This window comes from Oncorhynchus kisutch, linkage group LG25 (assembly GCF_002021735.2).
Source record: "Oncorhynchus kisutch isolate 150728-3 linkage group LG25, Okis_V2, whole genome shotgun sequence".
NCBI classification, from domain to species: domain Eukaryota; kingdom Metazoa; phylum Chordata; class Actinopteri; order Salmoniformes; family Salmonidae; genus Oncorhynchus; species Oncorhynchus kisutch.
Genome location: NC_034198.2, coordinates 45,011,752 through 45,027,712, shown reverse-complemented (window position 1 = coordinate 45,027,712; position 15,961 = coordinate 45,011,752). Strand labels below are relative to the sequence as shown.

The window sequence follows — 15,961 nt, the reverse complement described above, 5'->3', positions numbered from 1 at the left end:
TTCACCTCTACATATATCATACACCTCTACATATATCATACACCTCTACATATATCATACACCTCTACGTATATCATACACCTCTACGTATATCATGCCCCATTCACCTCTACATATATCATACACCTCTACATATATCATGCACCATTCACCTCTACATATATCATGCCCCATTCACCTCTACATATATCATACACCTCTACATATATCATGCACCATTCACCTCTACATATATCATTCACCATTCACCTCTACATATATCATACACCTCTACATATATCATACACCTCTACATATATCATGCACCATTCACCTCTACATATATCATACACCTCTACATATATCATGCACCATACACCTCTACATATATCATACACCTCTACATATATCATACACCTCTACATATATCATGCACCATTCACCTCTACATATATCATGCCCCATTCACCTCTACATATATCATACACCTCTACATATATCATGCACCATTCACCTCTACATATATCATTCACCATTCACCTCTACATATATCATACACCTCTACATATATCATGCCCCATTCACCTCTACATATATCATACACCTCTACATATATCATGCACCATTCACCTCTACATATATCATACACCTCTACATATATCATGCACCATTCACCTCTACATATATCATACACCTCTACATATATCATGCACCATTCACCTCTACATATATCATTCACCTCTACATATATCATTCACCTCTACATATATCATTCACCTCTCATATATCATGCACCTCTACATATATCATGCCCCATTCACCTCTACATATATCATACACCTCTACATATATCATGCACCATTCACCTCTACATATATCATACACCTCTACGTATATCATGCCCCATTCACCTCTACATATATCATACACCTCTACATATATCATGCACCATTCACCTCTACATATATCATACACCTCTACATATATCATGCACCATTCACCTCTACATATATCATTCACCTCTACATATATCATGCACCATTCACCTCTACATATATCATGCACCATTCACCTCTACATATATCATTCACCTCTACATATATCATTCACCTCTACATATATCATTCACCTCTACATATATCATGCCCCATTCACCTCTACATATATCATGCACCATTCACCTCTACATATATCATTCACCTCTACATATATCATTCACCTCTACATATATCATTCACCTCTACATATATCATGCCCCATTCACCTCTACATATATCATACACCTCTACATATATCATGCACCATTCACCTCTACATATATCATTCACCTCTACATATATCATTCACCTCTACATATATCATTCACCTCTACATATATCATGCCCCATTCACCTCTACATATATCATGCCCCATTCACCTCTACATATATCATACACCTCTACATATATCATGCCCCATTCACCTCTACATATATCATACACCTCTACATATATCATGCACCATTCACCTCTACATATATCATTCACCTCTACATATATCATACACCTCTACATATATCATGCCCCATTCACCTCTACATATATCATACACCTCTACATATATCATGCACCTCTACATATATCATGCCCCATTCACCTCTACATATATCATACACCTCTACATATATCATGCACCATTCACCTCTACATATATCATTCACCTCTACATATATCATACACCTCTACATATATCATGCCCCATTCACCTCTACATATATCATACACCTCTACATATATCATGCACCATTCACCTCTACATATATCATTCACCTCTACATATATCATACACCTCTACATATATCATGCACCATTCACCTCTACATATATCATGCACCTCTACATATATCATGCACCATTCACCTCTACATATATCATTCACCTCTACATATATAATACACCTCTACATATATCATGCACCATTCACCTCTACATATATCATGCACCTCTACATATATCATGCACCTCTACATCTATATATACAGTTCCAGTCATTTGAACACACCTACTCATTCCAGGGTCTTTATTTCATTACTATTTTCTACATTGTATAATAATAGAGAGGACATCAGCACTATGAAATGACACATGGAATCATTTAATAACCTACCTATGTTAATCACTATTATTGCACACAGTCCATGCAACTTATTATTTGACTTTAAGCACATGTTTGCTCCTGAACTTATTTAGTCTTGGCATAACAAAAGGGTTGAATACTTATTGACTCAAGATACTTAAGCTATTCATTTGTAAAAATGTGTAAAACCATATTTACAGTTTGACCTCATGGGATATTGTGTATGGATGTGGGCACACAGACCAACTGCAGCCCCTCATGATGCGTTCAGATTGTTGTGGCCCCCACCCCTTCAAAGTTTCCCATCCGTGGTATACAGTATCATACACTACCATCCCCTCTAACAGATACACGTACTTTCTTACCATACACTACCATCCCCTCTAACAGATACACTTACTATCAAGGCACAAGGCGAGACCCAAATGCAGATACAGGAGGCAGATGGTTGGAGTCTTACAATGTTTATTAATCCAAAGGGGTATGCAAGAGAATGGTTGTGGACAGACAAAGGTGAAAACCAGATCAGAGTCCAGGAGGTACAGAGTGGCAGACAGGCTCGTGGTCAAGGCAGGCAGAATGGTCAGTCAGGCGGGTTCAAAGTCCAGAAACAGGCAAAGGGCAAAACTAGGAGGACTAGAAAAAGGAGAACGCAAAAAGCAGGAGGGCGGGAAAAATGCTGGTTGACTTGGAAACATACAAGACGAACTGGCACAGAGAGACAGGAAACACAGGGATAAATACACTGGTACAGAGAGACAGGAAACACAGGGATATATACACTGGTACAGAGAGACTGGAAACACAGGGATAAATACACTGGTACAGAGAGACAGGAAACACAGGGATAAATACACTGGTACAGAGAGACAGGAAACACAGGGATAAATACACTGGGGAAAAAGTGACACCTGGAGGGGGTGGAGACAATCACAAGGCTGATACCCCATGGAGCACTCGAAAGGGGAGAGTCCCATGGCAGAACTGGGAAGAGTGTTGCGGGCATTCTCCCCCCAGACCAGTTGACGGCTCCAGGTAGTGGGGTCAGTTGAGACCAGGCACTTTAAGGTGGTCTCCAGGTCTTGGTTGGCTAGCTCCGACTGACCGTTAGTTTGGGGATGGATGATAGGCTGGCCGATGACCCAATAAGGGTGCAGAATGCCTACCAGAACTGAGAGGAGAACTGAGGACCCCGATCGGAGACCATGTCTAGCGGGAGTCCGTGGATCCGGGAGACATGGACCGAGCTGGGCCGTCTCCTTAGCAGAAGGTTGTTTGGGGAGAGGGATGAAATGGGCGGCCTTGGAGAACCGGTTGACTACTGTTAGAATGACTGTTGCCATCAGACGGAGGGAGCCCAGTGACAAACTCCAGAGATGTGTATGAGACCAGGGACGATAAGGAACCGGTTAAAACTGCAGGAGGCCAGAAGTCTTGTTTTGAGCACACAGTGCATGCAGTGACGAAGGTAGAGACGTCAGGGACCATTGTTGGCCACCAGAAACGTTGTCCAAGGAAGGCTAATGTACAACAGGACCCTGGATAACAGGTCAGCCCGGACTGGGTTAGGGACAAACAGCTGGTTAGCCGGGCCCCCTTCAGGTCCAGGCTGGGAGCGTTGCGCCTCACAAACCAGGTTCTCAATACCCCAATCCACAGTGGCAGCAAGGCTTGAGGTAGGGAAAATGGTTTTCAGAATTCGAGGGTGTGGCAGAGGAACTGTATAGGTGGGAGAGAGCATCAGGCTTCACATTTTAGACACAGGACGGTAGGAAATGGTAAAGTTGAATCTGGTAAACAGGAGGGCCCACCAGGCCTGCCTTGAGTTGAGGCGCTTGGCTGAATGGAGTTTTTATGGTCGTTCCAGACCAGACCAGGAATGGCTATTCTGCTCCTTCCAGCCAGTGCCGCCACTCCTCCAATGCCATCTTAACCTGCCAGGAGGTCTCAGTTGCCAACATCATAGTTCCTCTCAGCAGGATTGAGACCATGGGACAGGAAGGCACAGGGATGAAGCTTCTGGTCCTGGGCAGATCGCTGGGACAGGATCACAGTAGATCTGGCCCCCACTCCAACATTCGAAGCATCCACTTCCACCACAAATTGATTCGAGGGGTCCGCATGGATGAGGATGGGTGCTGTTGTGAACCGATGCTTCAGGTCAACTAAGGCTTTGTCGACTGCTGGAGACCATTTGAACGGTACCTTGGCGGAGGTGAGTGCCGAGAGGGGGGCCACCAGAGTGCTGTAATCCCAAATGAAACAGCGGTGGAAGTTTGCAAACCCAAGGAACCATTGCAACTGCACTCTGGACGTTGGTTGAGACCAATCCACCCCTGCATTCACCTTTCCAGGATCCCATCTGAACATTGCCCTCAGCAATGACATATCCCAGAAAGGTAATAGAAGAGTGGTGGAACTCACACTTCTTTCACGAACAGTTGGTTCTCCAGGAGGCTCTGAATGACCTTTCTGACATGAAGAACATGTTCTTACTGTGAAAAAAACAGGATGTTGTCCAGGTAGATGAACACAAACCGGTTTATCATGTCCCGAAGCACATCATTGACCAAAGCCTGGAAGACAGCATGGGCGTTGGTGAGTCCAAATGGCATGACCTGGTACTCATAATGTCCACTGGCTGTGTTGAAGGCTGTCTTCCACTCATCCCCCTCGCGTATCCGAACCAGGTGGCATTCCGAAGGTCCAACTTGGAAAACATGGTGGCCCCCTGGAGAGGTTCATACGATTTTTGACAGTGATATTGTTTAGTCCCCAGTAGTCAATGCACAGGCACAGGGTCTTGTACTTCTTCTCCACAAAGAAAAACCCTGAACCGGCAGGAGATGCAGACGGACGGACGGCCCCAGTGGCCAGAGACTCCTATATGTACAATGTGTATTAATCCAATGGGAAAGAGAGTGGTCGTGGACAGGCATAAAGGTTCAAACCAGATCAGAGTCCAGGAGGTACAGATTGGCAGACAGGCTCGTGGTCAAGGCAGACAGGCTCGTGGTCAAGGCAGGCAGAATGGTCAGGTAGGCGGGTACAAAGTCCAGAAACAGGCAAGGGTCAAAATGGGGAGGACTAGAAAAAGGAGAATGGGAAAACCACTGGTTGACTTGGAAACATACAAGACAAACTGGCACAGAGACAGGAAACACAGGGATAAATACACTGGTACAGAGAGACAGGAAACACAGAGATAAATACACTGGTACAGAGAGACAGGAAACACAGAGATAAATACACTGGGGAAAATCAGCGACACCTGGAGGGGGTGGAGACAATAACAAGGACAGGTGAAACAGATCAGGGCGTGACACTTCCTTACCATACAGTACCATCCCCTCTAACAGATACACTCACTTCTTTATCTACATCACATCCACACGGGACTCAAGACAGCAATGCGCTCCCTCCACTTCTTCCTGTCAGATACACCACCATTATCAACCAATCCACATTGACGTTGCCTATTAAGGACTTGATGAGCCATAGCTAATGTGGCTAACGCTGACAATACAGCTGCTGTGTCGTGTTGTGTTGTAGTGTGTCGTGTTGTGTTGTAGTCAAATCAAATCAAATCAAATCAAATGTATTTGTCACATACACATGGTTAGCAGATGTTAATGCGAGTGTAGCGAAATGCTTGTGCTTCTAGTTCCGACAATGCAGTAATAACGAACAAGTAATCTAACTAACAATTCCAAAAAAAACTACTGTCTTATACACAGTGTAAGGGGATAAAGAATATGTACATAAGGATATATGAATGAGTGATGGTACAGAGCAGCATAGGCAAGATACAGTAGATGATATCGAGTACAGTATATACATATGAGATGAGTATGTAAACCAAGTGGCATAGTTAAAGTGGCTAGTGATACATGTATTACATAAGGATGCAGTCGATGATATAGAGTACAGTATCTACGTATGCATATGAGATGAATAATGTAGGGTAAGTAACATTATATAAGGTAGCATTGTTTAAAGTGGCTAGTGATATATTTACATCATTTCCCATCAATTCCCATGATTAAAGTGGCTGGAGTAGAGTCAGTGGCATTGACAGTGTGTTGGCAGTAGCCACTCAATGTTAGTGGTGGCTGTTTAACAGTCTGATGGCCTTGAGATAGAAGCTGTTTTTCAGTCTCTCGGTCCCAGCTTTGATGCACCTGTACTGACCTCGCCTTCTGGATGACAGCGGGGTGAACAGGCAGTGGCTCGGGTGGTTGATGTCCTTGATGATCTTTATGGCCTTCCTGTAGCATCGGGTGGTGTAGGTGTCCTGGAGGGCAGGTAGTTTGCCCCCGGTGATGCGTTGTGCAGACCTCACTACCCTCTGGAGAGCCTTACGGTTGAGGGCGGTGCAGTTGCCATACCAGGCGGTGATACAGCCCGCCAGGATGCTCTCGATTGTGCATCTGTAGAAGTGCTTTTGGTGACAAGCCGAATTTCTTCAGCCTCCTGAGGTTGAAGAGGCGCTGCTGCGCCTTCTTCACGATGCTGTCTGTGTGAGTGGACCAATTCAGTTTGTCTGTGATGTGTATGCCGAGGAACTTAAAACTTGCTACCCTCTCCACTACTGTTCCATCGATGTGGATGGGGGGGTGTTCCCTCTGCTGTTTCCTGAAGTCCACAATCATCTCCTTAGTTTTGTTGACGTTGAGTGTGAGGTTATTTTCCTGACACCACACTCCGAGGGCCCTCACCTCCTCCCTGTAGGCCGTCTCGTCGTTGTTGGTAATCAAGCCTACCACTGTTGTGTCGTCCGCAAACTTGATGATTGAGTTGGAGGCGTGCGTGGCCACGCAGTCGTGGGTGAACAGGGAGTACAGGAGAGGGCTCAGAACGCACCCTTGTGGGGCCCCAGTGTTGAGGATCAGCGGGGAGGAGATGTTGTTGCCTACCCTCACCACCTGGGGGCGGCCCGTCAGGAAGTCCAGTACCCAGTTGCACAGGGCGGGGTCGAGACCCAGGGTCTCGAGCTTGATGACGAGCTTGGAGGGTACTATGGTGTTGAATGCCGAGCTGTAGTCGATGAACAGCATTCTCACATAGGTATTCCTCTTGTCCAGATGGGTTAGGGCAGTGTGCAGTGTGGTTGAGATTGCATCGTCTGTGGACCTATTTGGGCGGTAAGCAAATTTGGAGTGGGTCAAGGGTGTCAGGTAGGGTGGAGGTGATATGGTCCTTGACTAGTCTCTCAAAGCACTTCATGATGACGGATGTGAGTGCTACGGGGCGGTAGTCGTTTAGCTCAGTTACCTTAGCTTTCTTGGGAACAGGAACAATGGTGGCCCTCTTGAAGCATGTGGGAACAGCAGACTGGTATAGGGATTGGTTGAATATGTCCGTAAACACACCGGCCAGCTGGTCTGCGCATGCTCTGAGGGCGCGGCTGGGGATGCCGTCTGGGCCTGCAGCCTTGCGAGGGTTAACACGTTTAAATGTCTTACTCACTTCGGCTGCAGTGAAGGAGAGACCGCATGTTTTCGTTGCAGGCCGTGTCAGTGGCACTGTATTGTCCTCAAAGCGGGCAAAAAAGTTGTTTAGTCTGCCTGGGAGCAAGACATCCTGGTCCGTGACTGGGCTGGGTTTCTTCCTGTAGTCCGTGATTGACTGTAGACCCTGCCACATGCCTCTTGTGTCTGAGCCGTTGAATTGAATAGTGTGTGTCTTGTCGTGCTGTGTTTTGTCGTGCTGTGTTGTGTCGTGTTGTGCATTTGTGCATTTTGTGCTGTGCATTTTGTGCTGTGTTGTAGTGTGTTGTTGTGTCGTGTTGTAGTGTGTCGTGTTGTAGTGTGTTGTAGTGTGTCGTGTTGTAGTGTAGTGTGTTGTTGTGCTGTGTTGTAGTGTGTCATGTCGTGTTGTAGTGTGTAGTGTTGTAGTTTGTAGTGTGTCATGTCGTGTTGTAGTGTGTCGTGTCATGTTGTGTTGTTGTTGTGCTGTGTTACATGTCAGGATGTAAAGAAGATGCAATTTGCAGCTAGTGACTTCAGCATTATGCTGAGCTGAAGGGAGAGATGAGAGCTGTGTTGTTATGTTGTAGGTAGTGACATCAGCATAATGCTGAGCCGAAGGTTGAGATGAGAGCTGTGTTATGTTGTAGGTAGTGACATCAGCATTATGCTGAGCTGAAGGGAGAGATGAGAGCTGTGTTGTTATGTTGTAGGTAGTGACATCAGCATTATGCTGAGCTGAAGGGAGAGATGAGAGTTGTGTTAAGTTGTAGGTAGTGACATCAGCATTATGCTGAGCTGAAGGGAGAGATGAAAGTTGTGTTAAGTTGTAGGTAGTGACATCAGCATTATGCTGAGCTGAAGGGAGAGATGAGAGCTGTGTTGTTATGTTGTAGGTAGTGACTTCAGCATTATGCTGAGCTGAAGGGAGAGATGAGAGCTGTGTTGTTATGTTGTAGGTAGTGACATCAGCATTATGCTGAGCCGAAGGTTGAGATGAGAGCTGTGTTATGTTGTAGGTAGTAACATCAGCATTATGCTGAGATGAGAGCTGTGTTGTTATGTTGTAGGTAGTGACTTCAGCATTATGCTGAGCTGAAGGGAGAGATGAGAGCTGTGTTGTTATGTTGTAGGTAGTGACATCAGCATTATGCTGAGCTGAAGGGAGAGATGAGAGTTGTGTTTTGTTACACCAGTGCGTTTTTATGTTGTAGGTAATGCCTTCAGCAGTGCTAAAGAGCTGAAGGCAGAGATGAGAGCTGTGTTGTTATGTTGTAGGTAATGCCTTCAGCAGTGCTAAGGAGCTGAAGGCAGAGATGAGAGCTGTCTATGGAGAAAGAGACAGGCTGGAGCTGCTAGTGAAGAGACTCCACAGCCTAAGTTTTGGTAACAGCCAGGATCTGGCCAAGATGAAGACACAACAACAACAGCTGAAACTGGAGCTGGAGGCCAGACAGGCCCAGCATGGTGAGTAGATGAGGCCAGGAGGGTGGTGGTTGGTGGGGTAGAACCCAGCGGAGCCTCTCTGGGATGGGGGACGAGTTTGGATGTGCATGATGGTCTTTCAGGTAACAGGGTCATCTACCTGTTCTCCTGTTCCCCACACATGTAGTTGACATTGTGTTTCCGAATGACTAGAGTAGATAGGGGACAGAGAGGAGAGGACTGAGGGCAGAGTAGATCGGGGACAGAGAGAGGAGAGGACTGAGGACCGAGGGGACAGAGAGAGGAGAGGACTGAGGGCAGAGTAGATAGGGGACAGAGAGAGGAGAGGACTGAGGGCAGAGTAGATGGGGGACAGAGAGAGGAGAGGACTGAGGGCAGAGTAGATGGGGGACAGAGAGAGGAGAGGACTGAGGGCAGAGTAGATGGGGGACAGAGAGAGGAGAGGACTGAGGGCAGAGTAGATGGGGGACAGAGAGAGGAGAGGACTGAGGGCAGAGTAGATAGGGGACAGAGAGAGGAGAGGACTGAGGGCAGAGTAGATAGGGGACAGAGAGAGGAGAGGACTGAGGGCAGAGTAGATAGGGGACAGAGAGAGGAGAGGACTGAGGGCAGAGTAGATAGGGGACAGAGAGAGGAGAGGACTGAGGGCAGAGTAGATAGGGGACAGAGAGAGGAGAGGACTGAGGGCAGAGTAGATAGGGGACAGAGAGAGGAGAGGACTGAGGGCAGAGTAGATAGGGGACAGAGAGGAGAGGACTGAGGGCAGAGTAGATAGGGGACAGAGAGAGGAGAGGACTGAGGGCACAGTAGATAGGAGAGGACTGAGGGCAGAGTAGATGGGGGACAGAGAGAGGAGAGGACTGAGGGCAGAGTAGATAGGGGACAGAGAGGAGAGGACTGAGGGCAGAGTAGATAGGGGACAGAGAGAGGAGAGGACTGAGGGCACAGTAGATAGGAGAGGACTGAGGGCAGAGTAGATGGGGGACAGAGAGAGGAGAGGACTGAGGGCAGAGTAGATAGGGGACAGAGAGGAGAGGACTGAGGGCAGAGTAGATAGGGGACAGAGAGAGGAGAGGACTGAGGGCACAGTAGATAGGAGAGGACTGAGGGCAGAGTAGATGGGGGACAGAGAGAGGAGAGGACTGAGGGCAGAGTAGATAGGGGACAGAGAGAGGAGAGGACTGAGGGCAGAGTAGATAGGGCACAGAGAGAGGAGAGGACTGAGGGCAGAGTAGATAGGGCACAGAGAGAGGAGAGGACTGAGGGCAGAGTAGATAGGGGACAGAGAGAGGAGAGGACTGAGGGCAGAGTAGATGGGGGACAGAGAGAGGAGAGGACTGAGGGCAGAGTAGATGGGGGACAGAGAGAGGAGAGGACTGAGGGCAGAGTAGATAGGGGACAGAGAGAGGAGAGGACTGAGGGCAGAGTAGATAGGGGACAGAGAGAGGAGAGGACTGAGGGCAGAGTAGATGGGGGACAGAGAGAGGAGAGGACTGAGGGCAGAGTAGATGGGGGACAGAGAGAGGAGAGGACTGAGGGCAGAGTAGATGGGGACAGAGAGGAGTGAGGGCATAGTAGATAGGGGACAGAGAGGAGAGGACTGAGGGCAGAGTAGTTAGGGGACAGAGAGAGGAGAGGACTGAGGGCAGAGTAGATAGGGGACAGAGAGGAGAGGACTGAGGGCAGAGTAGATAGGGGACAGAGAGAGGAGAGGACTGAGGGCACAGTAGATAGGAGAGGACTGAGGGCAGAGTAGATGGGGGACAGAGAGAGGAGAGGACTGAGGGCAGAGTAGATGGGGGACAGAGAGGAGAGGACTGAGGGCAGAGTAGATAGGGGACAGAGAGGAGAGGACTGAGGGCAGAGTAGATAGGGGACAGAGAGAGGAGAGGACTGAGGGCACAGTAGATAGGAGAGGACTGAGGGCAGAGTAGATAGGGGACAGAGAGAGGAGAGGACTGAGGGCAGAGTAGATAGGGGACAGAGAGAGGAGAGGACTGAGGGCACAGTAGATAGGAGAGGACTGAGGGCAGAGTAGATAGGGGACAGAGAGAGGAGAGGACTGAGGGCAGAGTAGATGGGGGACAGAGAGAGGAGAGGACTGAGGGCAGAGTAGATAGGGGACAGAGAGGAGAGGACTGAGGGCAGAGTAGATAGGGGACAGAGAGAGGAGAGGACTGAGGGCAGAGTAGATGGGGGACAGAGAGAGGAGAGGACTGAGGGCAGAGTAGATGGGGGACAGAGAGAGGAGAGGACTGAGGGCAGAGTAGATAGGGGACAGAGAGAGGAGAGGACTGAGGGCAGAGTAGATGGGGGACAGAGAGAGGAGAGGACTGAGGGCAGAGTAGATAGGGGACAGAGAGGAGAGGACTGAGGGCAGAGTAGATAGGGGACAGAGAGGAGAGGACTGAGGGCAGAGTAGATAGGGGACAGAGAGAGGAGAGGACTGAGGGCAGAGTAGATAGGGGACAGAGAGGAGAGGACTGAGGGCAGAGTAGATAGGAGAGGACTGAGGGCAGAGTAGATAGGGGACAGAGAGAGGAGAGGACTGAGGGCAGAGTAGATAGGGGACAGAGAGAGGAGAGGACTGAGGGCAGAGTAGATAGGGGACAGAGAGAGGAGAGGACTGAGGGCAGAGTAGATAGGGGACAGAGAGAGGAGAGGACTGAGGGCAGAGTAGATGGGGGACAGAGAGAGGAGAGGACTGAGGGCAGAGTAGATAGGGGACAGAGAGGAGAGGACTGAGGGCAGAGTAGATAGGGGACAGAGAGGAGAGGACTGAGGGCAGAGTAGATAGGGGACAGAGAGAGGAGAGGACTGAGGGCAGAGTAGATAGGGGACAGAGAGGAGAGGACTGAGGGCAGAGTAGATAGGAGAGGACTGAGGGCAGAGTAGATAGGGGACAGAGAGAGGAGAGGACTGAGGGCAGAGTAGATAGGGGACAGAGAGAGGAGAGGACTGAGGGCAGAGTAGATAGGGGACAGAGAGAGGAGAGGACTGAGGGCAGAGTAGATGGGGGACAGAGAGAGGAGAGGACTGAGGGCAGAGTAGATGGGGGACAGAGAGAGGAGAGGACTGAGGGCAGAGTAGATAGGGGACAGAGAGAGGAGAGGACTGAGGGCAGAGTAGATGGGGGACAGAGAGAGGAGAGGACTGAGGGCAGAGTAGATGGGGGACAGAGAGAGGAGAGGACTGAGGGCACAGTAGATGGGGGACAGAGAGAGGAGAGGACTGAGGGCAGAGTAGATGGGGGACAGAGAGAGGAGAGGACTGAGGGCAGAGTAGATGGGGGACAGAGAGAGGAGAGGACTGAGGGCACAGTAGATAGGGGACAGAGAGAGGAGAGGACTGAGGGCAGAGTAGATGGGGGACAGAGAGGAGAGGACTGAGGGCAGAGTAGATGGGGGACAGAGAGAGGAGAGGACTGAGGGCAGAGTAGATAGGGGACAGAGAGAGGAGAGGACTGAGGGCAGAGTAGATAGGGGACAGAGAGAGGAGAGGACTGAGGGCAGAGTAGATAGGGGACAGAGAGAGGAGAGGACTGAGGGCAGAGTAGATAGGGGACAGAGAGAGGAGAGGACTGAGGGCAGAGTAGATGGGGGACAGAGATAGGAGAGGACTGAGGGCAGAGTAGATAGGGGACAGAGAGGAGAGGACTGAGGGCAGAGTAGATAGGGGACAGAGAGAGGAGAGGACTGAGGGCAGAGTAGATAGGGGACAGAGAGAGGAGAGGACTGAGGGCAGAGTAGATAGGGGACAGAGAGGAGAGGACTGAGGGCAGAGTAGATGGGGGACAGAGAGAGGAGAGGACTGAGGGCAGAGTAGATGGGGGACAGAGAGAGGAGAGGACTGAGGGCAGAGTAGATGGGGGACAGAGAGAGGAGAGGACTGAGGGCAGAGTAGATAGGGGACAGAGAGAGGAGAGGACTGAGGGCAGAGTAGATGGGGGACAGAGAGAGGAGAGGACTGAGGGCAGAGTAGATAGGGCACAGAGAGAGGAGAGGACTGAGGGCAGAGTAGATGGGGGACAGAGAGGAGAGGACTGAGGGCAGAGTAGATGGGGGACAGAGAGAGGAGAGGACTGAGGGCAGAGTAGATAGGGGACAGAGAGGAGAGGACTGAGGGCAGAGTAGATGGGGGACAGAGAGAGGAGAGGACTGAGGGCACAGTAGATAGGAGAGGACTGAGGGCAGAGTAGATAGGGGACAGAGAGGAGAGGACTGAGGGCAGAGTAGATGGGGGACAGAGAGAGGAGAGGACTGAGGGCACAGTAGATAGGAGAGGACTGAGGGCAGAGTAGATAGGGGACAGAGAGGAGAGGACTGAGGGCAGAGTAGATGGGGGACAGAGAGAGGAGAGGACTGAGGGCAGAGTAGATGGGGGACAGAGAGAGGAGAGGACTGAGGGCAGAGTAGATAGGGGACAGAGAGAGGAGAGGACTGAGGGCAGAGTAGATGGGGGACAGAGAGAGGAGAGGACTGAGGGCAGAGTAGATAGGGGACAGAGAGAGGAGAGGACTGAGGGCAGAGTAGATAGGGGACAGAGAGAGGAGAGGACTGAGGGCAGAGGGGACAGAGAGGAGAGGACTGAGGGCAGAGTAGATAGGGGACAGAGAGAGGAGAGGACTGAGGGCAGAGATATTGTAATTCTATAGATATGTTATAAACTGTTAATAACTCTGTTTCTGTCTTTTCTCCACAAAAGAACTGACTTTGAAAGAGAATGTTGTCAAGTACATCGAGTTACTGGAAGACAGACTGCACAGGTGAGCTTTTTTTTCTCTCTCTGTCTTTCTCTCTGTCTCTTTCTGTCTCTGTCTCTCAATTTTGATCCATTCAATTCAAGGGGCTTTATTGGCATGGGAAACGTGTTAACATTGCCAAGCAAGTGAGGTAGATAATATTCAAAAGTGAAATAAACAATTACACTCACAGAAGTTTCAAAAGAGTAAAGACATTACAAATGTCATATAATGTCTATATTCAGTGTTGTAACGATGTACAAAGGGGAAAATAAAAAAGCATAAATATGGGTTGTATTCACAATGGTGTTTGTTCTTCACTGGTTGCCCTTTTCTCGTGGCAACAGGTCACACATCTTGCTGCTGTGATGGTACACTGTGGTATTTCACCCAGTAGATATGAGAGTTTGTCAAAACCCGGTTTGTTTTCTAATTCTTTGTGGATCTGTGTAATGTGAGGGAAAAATGTGTCTCTAATAAGCGTCAAACATTGGACAGGAGGTTAGGAAGTGCAGCTCAGTTTCCACCGCATTTTGTGGGCAGTATGCCTTGAGAGCCAGGTATGCCTACGGTGGCCTTTCTCAATAGCAAGGCGATGCTCAATCAGTCTGTACATAGTCAAAGCTTTCCTTAAGTTTGGGTCAGTCACAGTGGTCAGGTATTCTGCAACTGTGTACTCTCTGTTTATGGCCAAATAGCATTCTAGTTTGCTCAGTTTTTTTCCCAATGTGTCAAGTAATTCTGAACACCAAATAATGCAGAGCAGAATTAGGCCAATACCCGCTAAATATCAAAATCCAGAAAAGAGCCATTAAATTCTACAACAATGCAGTAATAACCAATGAGTAATCTAACCTAACAATTCCAAAACTACTACCTCATACACACAAGTGTAAAGGGATAAAGAATATGTACATAAAGATGTATGAATGAGTGATGGTACAGAACGGCATTGACAAGATGCAGTAGATGGTATTGAGTGCAGTATATACATATGAGATGAGTATGTAAACAAAGTGGCATAGTTAAAGTGGCTAGTGATACATGTATTACATAAAGATGCAGTAGATGATAGAGTACAGTATATACATATGAGATGAATAATGTAGGGTATGTAAACAATTATATTAAGTAGCATTGTTTAAAGTGCCTAGTGATATATTTTGACATCAATTTCCATTATTAACGTAGCTGGAGTTGAGTCAGTGTGTTGGCAGCCTGGCTCTCGAGAGAAGGCAGGCTATGTGCACACTGCCCTCAAAATGAGGTGAAATCTGAGCTGTACTTCCTATCCTCCTGCCAAATGTTTGACCATATTAGAGACACATATCTCTCTCAGATTGCACAGACAAATATTAATAAAAATGTGAAAACAAATCCAATTTTGATAAACCCCAATATACGCTAATGTTCAAAGGTTTGGAGTCCTTGTTTTTAAAAGAAAAGCACATTTTTTTGTCCATTAAAATAACTTCAGATTGTTCAGTGTAGACATTGCTAATGTTGTAAATGACTATTGTAGTTTTTATGGAATATCTACATAGGCGAACAGAGGCCCATTATCAGCAACCATCACTCCTGTATTCCAATGGTACGTTGTGTTAGCTAATCCAAGTTTATCATTTTAAAAGGCTAATTGATCATTAGAAAACCCTTTTGCAATTATTTTAACACAGCTGAAAACTGTCGTCCTGATTAAATAAGCAATAAAACTGTCCTTCTTTAGACTAGTTGAGTATCTGGAGCATCTGCATTTGTGGGTTCGATTACAGGCTCAAAATGGCCAGAAACAAATCACTTTCTTCTGAAACTCGTCAGTCTATTCTTGTTCTGAGAAATGAAGGCTATTCCATGCGAGAAATTGCCAAAAAACAGACGATCTCGTACATCGCTGTGTACTACTCTCTTCACAGAACAGCACAGACTGGCTCTCACCAGAATAGAAAGAGGAGTGGGAGGCCCCGGTGCACAACTGAGCAAGAGGACAAGTACATTAGAGTGTCTAGTTTGTAGCTGGAAACTGGCAGCTTCATTAAATAGTACCCGCAAACACCAGTCTCAACGTCAACAGTGAAGAGGCCATTTTGAATGGTAGGGTAACTCTCATGTTTACTGGGTGAAATACCATAGTGTTCCATCACAGCAGTAAGATGTGTGCCCTGTTGCTGCAAGAAAAGGGCAACCAGTGAAGAACAAACACCATTTGCAAAT

The 15,961-nt window shown here is 47.8% G+C and overlaps 1 protein-coding gene across 3 annotated transcripts in view; it reads left to right on the top strand.

The window, feature by feature from the left end:
• Positions 1-15,961, top strand: part of LOC109884094 (disrupted in schizophrenia 1 protein) — a 124,984-nt gene that overhangs the window by 57,728 nt on the left and 51,295 nt on the right. For all 3 annotated transcript variants that reach the window (XR_004205440.1, XM_031804835.1, XM_031804836.1), the window contains exons 9-10: positions 8,842-9,030; positions 13,714-13,774. Coding sequence is in view for 2 of the 3 variants with exons in the window: in XM_031804835.1 (XP_031660695.1) it covers positions 8,842-9,030; positions 13,714-13,774 (250 nt within the window). In the remaining variant the exon portion in view is untranslated. The remainder of the gene's footprint in view (positions 1-8,841; positions 9,031-13,713; positions 13,775-15,961) is intronic.